Genomic DNA, 5027 nt, shown 5'->3' on the forward strand with positions numbered 1-5027 from the left:
TGTGTACCATGTGGGATGATCAAATCAGAGTAATCTGCATATCTATCACTTCAAACATTTCTTGTGTTGGAAACATTCAAAATCCTCTCTTCTAGCAATTTGAAAATACACAATAAAGTATTGTTAACTGTAAGTCAACCTACAGTGCTGTGGAACTCTAGAACTTATTTCCCCTATCTAGATTTATATATATATATGTATATATGTGTATGTGTATGTATATGTGTGTGTGTGTGTGTGTACATATATATATATATATATATTTTTTTTTTCCCCTGAGATGGAGTTTTGCTCTTTTGCCTAGGCTGGAGTGCAGTGTTGTGATCTTGGCTCAGCTCACTGCAACCTCTGCCTTCTGGTTTCAAGGGATTCTCCTGCCTCGGCCTCCTGAGTAGCTGGAATTACAGGCGCCCACCACCATGCTCGGCTAATTTTTGTATTTTTATTAGAGACAGGGTTTCACCATGTTGGCCAGGCTGGTCTCGAACCCCTGACCTCATGACCTACCCCTCCCCCCCCCTTGGCCTCCCAAAGTGCTGGGATTACAGGTGTGAGCCATGGCGCCTGGCCTAGATTTATATTTTTAACAATTACCTCTTTATATCTTATTTACTCATCTAGGCCCTTCCTGACTGGGCTGATCCACCACCACCATGATGTGCTATTCATTCGAGGTTTTATTACCTGTGCTTTCCCACTAGAGTAGAAGATCTGTGATGACAAGAGCCCTGTTCATTGTATACATAGCACCTGGAATAGAATATGCCATATAGTTGGTGTTCAGCCAATACTTGTTCAACTAATAATTGAATGATCCTCTACTTACACACATCACAGGACAGAAACAAGGGCTTACTGATGAGTTACATGAAGTGAGTAAGACAGAAGACACATCCATGATTGTTCCTAACATTCTGGCTCACCAGTGGAAATAATGTGGCACTATTTAATGAGTTTGTATGTTCTACTTTTGAGTTACCTCTCACATAGATGATTCAATATAGTTTTTATATTCTAAAAGATATTTAAAAATGAATTTTTAAAATTTGGCAATCGACTTTTTAGCACTGACATTTAAGGATCATCAGATATTTAAGGAAAGGCTCAATCATGAGAGAAAACAAACTAAAACACATAGAAAAATGAAACTTGGAGGAAGAAAAAATATAGAGGGAGTAGAACATAGTTGAAACATGTCTAATGATTTTTTTTTTCATTGACTGGAACCTTTTCTATTGAAATATTGGGGATATAAGCAGAAATTGGTGGATTAGTATATTTACTAATGGGAAAAAGAGGATTGTCCTAATGTTGCCTGTCGAAGATTTTAAGGGCTGAAATGGGTCAGAGAGAAGAGAGACTGAAGGTTTGGAGACTGAGGAAAAGATGTGAGATAGTCATTGTGGGGACTTTAATGAGTGACTTCTCTAGGGAAATATGGAATGGAAATGCTCAATGAAGTTACTCATTCGAGGCTGAGGAGCATGAATTTGTAGGAACATGAGCTCATCCAGTTATGAAATACTCTCAAGTAACACTCAGCTGCTTAGAAGCAAACATAGAATGTTAAATAGTCATTTAAATGTGGGGTTATTTCACATTTAGAAGGGTCAGGAAATTAGAGTATTGTATGATTTATTTATATAAAAGCTATATTAGGGAAATTTTCAAACATACTCTGAAATAGAATAGTGGAAAGAACTCCACATGCTTGAAGCCTTGTTTTTAAAAAAAAATAGCATAAGAATAACCCAAACCACCCCATTCTCCACTCCTTTGCCCTCTGTTGGATTAATTCAAAGCAAATCACAGATACAGCTCATTTCATCTGTGAATACTGAAGCTATTTTTGAAGGGTGAGTATAATGATTGACCAGTAATCCAAACTGAATACGAAAGGAAGAGAGGAGAGGCCTGATAGAGGGACAGAGAATATAGAAGTGTCAATGAATTGAAAGCCTGTGATGTTTCTATGGCAGCCCTTGAGCAAATAAAATGGAAAAATAAGAGGTAGTGATAGGAGAGTGATTTGCTTAATGCTTAATTTGTGATTTGTTTGCATTTTTAATAAAAATCAGTAGTGAGAGAGTCAATCAACAAAACAATGTGCACAATCCTTTCTCTCAAATCTTTTTTACTTAGCGATTCTCTTTCTAATAGAAATCAATATAAATCTTTCAAAATTTTGAAATTAGTGAATACATGTTCTAAGTAGTTCAAACAATGCATAAAGGCATGAAATAAATTGTAAGTATTTCATTTATTTCCCAGATACCCAGTGACACCACTCAGAAGACCTCTGTGAATTATTTTTGGTATATTTGTCCAGAAACTTTGTATGTACATATATATGCATACAAATCTATAAGTATCATGAAAAAAAGAAATACAGATGGAATCATAAAATATCTCCTTGCTTTTTGCACGATGTATTGGAAATCTTTTCATCTCAGGAAACATGCGTCTATCTCATTTAAAAGAGGTTAACATAATATTCATTTCAGACATTCAGTTCCCCTCATTCATGAATAGTGCAGCTGTGAAGAGGCTCTTGCACATATTTTTGCTTATTTATACAAAACCATGCTTAGAAAAAATTCTTAGTAATTTTTAGAATGAAAGGTGTTTTATGCATTATTAATTTTGGTAAATAGTTTCACATTATTTTGGTTATATCTTTGAAAGATGGAGACAAAATGCATTTCAAACTTCTGCTCAGAAACCTTCCCAAGTAATCTAAATGTGTTTAAAAGGCAGGTGGAGGGAGAAACAGAGTTTTCAGGAACTCAAGTTTCAAAACATTCTTTTATTTTGGTGGTTATACAACCCTGCTGCATAGCAGAATCACCTGGAGAGCTTAGAAAATTGTGTAAGTTCTAACACTAGAAATTCTGACTTAATAGATCTGAGATTGGGTTTGAACATTGGTATTTTCAAAAATCAACCCTAGAGATTCTAATGGGTAGCCCAGTGCGTAGAATCACTGCTTTAAAGAGAGCAAGGGGAGGTAGAGGGCTCAGGTAAAGAATATGACAGCACCACTAATATTGTACCCATGAAGCAAAAGAGAAATGATCAATCTCCTATATAAAAAGCCACATCAGGGGGAAAGGGTCAGATGAGGGTTGGAGAAGAAAAGAAGAGAGAAAAGAGAGGTCTAGGTGAGGGAACGGCAGAGCCGGTTAGGTCAGGTCCTGTGGTCTTCTTGGGTGCTGGTCACAGAGTCCACTCTTTTGGGTAAAGATGAAGTCGAAGCTGAAGCCGCTTCCAGGCTCTTCTCAACCCAGGGTTATCCTTAATCAGTAGAATTGAGTGGCTGGCAGGGTAGGCAGCCATGATGATCTGGCACAAAGTATTCCACAGACTGTTGATGTCAAACATGTTGGACGGGTAGATAAACAGAGCAACTGCATTGAAAATGTAGAGAATGAGAAAGTAGCTGGTAGCTTTGATGGCCCCAATGTGAGCCTCCATGCTAGGGTCCTTGGACCCTGTGGCATTGCTTCCCATGTGTAGGGTGTGTCTCTTGAGAGAGAGGATCAGCAGAATGGCTGCCAGGATGAACATGATCAGAGGAATCACAATCCCCAGGTTAAAGAAAAAAGCCAGACTGACCACACTGGTTTCAGAGAAGTATGTTTTCTCAGTGGAGTTGGAAGAGTGGATAGGGAAAGAATTGTCACAATACCCAGTGCAGATGTTGATGCAGAACATGCTGTGACTGAAGGAAATAAACACAGACAGCCGTAGAAGCCAGGGTATCAATCTAGAAATTCTCCACCTCAGCTTGAGGAAAAGAGGGTAGGAGAAATTGGCAATCTTCACAAAGTAGAAGAAACTGAGCCAGGCAGCAAACCACAGGCTACAAAAATTTAAGAACATAAAACTTATTTTGAATGCATAATATACAGCATCTTCAGAATAAAAACTTAGGGAGGTTGAGCTGATGGTAATTTCTACATCATGAGGCTCTGGAGAGCTATTCTGGATACACTCAGGAAAACCAGGATCCTGCCACTTGTGGAAACTGACTTATTTTGAACCCATTCAGCTGCACGTATAGCCGTGATGAACCCATTTGCAATGATACCAGTGAGGTATTCAGCAAGTAAAACTGCTAAAGTTAAGGTGATGAGCAATGGCGACAATTCACTTTCTGCAGGATCGCAGAGTTTAATCATCCTGAGCTGTTGCTTCTCTTTGGTGTCTGGAGGAAAACATCTCCCTAGCATTTGATGGGCAGATTCTTGATAACTCCCAGTATTCGTGTCACAGGAGGAAGCAGTTGATGCATCATTTCCAAATTAACTCTATTTGTTTATTTCAGAATTCTTAGCTCTACATCTAGAGATGCAAATATTGGAAGGATTTGGTTTCTAGTCCTCTCCCTATTTTTGAATATGTTGGTAGTAGTTCAATAATGAGGCCCAGGGAAGCACTTGAGTAGACTCTCTTGAAAAGCAGCCAACATGGTACTGAGGTCCGTGTTCTTTGGTAGCTTCAGTTAATTTGAACATTGGTTGACTGAGTTATCATTTAACTTACTTTCACTTGTGACTGCAGAAAATGACTGAAAATAACTGCTACACACACACACTTCTTATTTTGTGCTAGGAAGTGTTCAAATTATTTATTTATAATGACTACATTTAAACCTCACAATAACCTTATGAGCATGTGCTTCTACTACCTCCATTCTGCAGATGAAGAAACTAAGGCATACAGAGGTTAAATAACGTGGCCAACATCACACAACTAGAGCGTGAAAGAACTGGGATTCACACCCAAGTCACCTGGTCCCAGAGTTCCTTCTCTTATCCACCACGTTATGCTGCCTAGACCTGTGGATTCTTTTGTGTGCCCAAGACTAAATGCAGGGTTGATTCCACTGTGACTTTTTTTTCCTGGTAGACTTTTATGTCCCTACCCCTCTAAAGAAAAATCAATAAAGAAAGAAGACACTGATTTTCAAGAGATAGGACTCTCTTTTCAAAGTAAATTACTTGAGAGGTAATAAATTTAATTAT

General features: G+C 38.2%; 1 protein-coding gene across 1 annotated transcript; it reads right to left on the bottom strand.

The window, feature by feature from the left end:
- Positions 1–3216: 3216 nt before the first annotated feature.
- On the bottom strand, positions 3217–4232 carry TAS2R39 (taste 2 receptor member 39). The gene is given in 2 exon segments (XM_010379389.1): positions 3217–3959; positions 3962–4232. Coding segments are annotated over 2 exon segments (1014 nt in total).
- Positions 4233–5027: the final 795 nt, after the last annotated feature.

Source organism: Rhinopithecus roxellana, chromosome 6 (genome assembly GCF_007565055.1).
Source record: "Rhinopithecus roxellana isolate Shanxi Qingling chromosome 6, ASM756505v1, whole genome shotgun sequence".
Classification (NCBI taxonomy): domain Eukaryota; kingdom Metazoa; phylum Chordata; class Mammalia; order Primates; family Cercopithecidae; genus Rhinopithecus; species Rhinopithecus roxellana.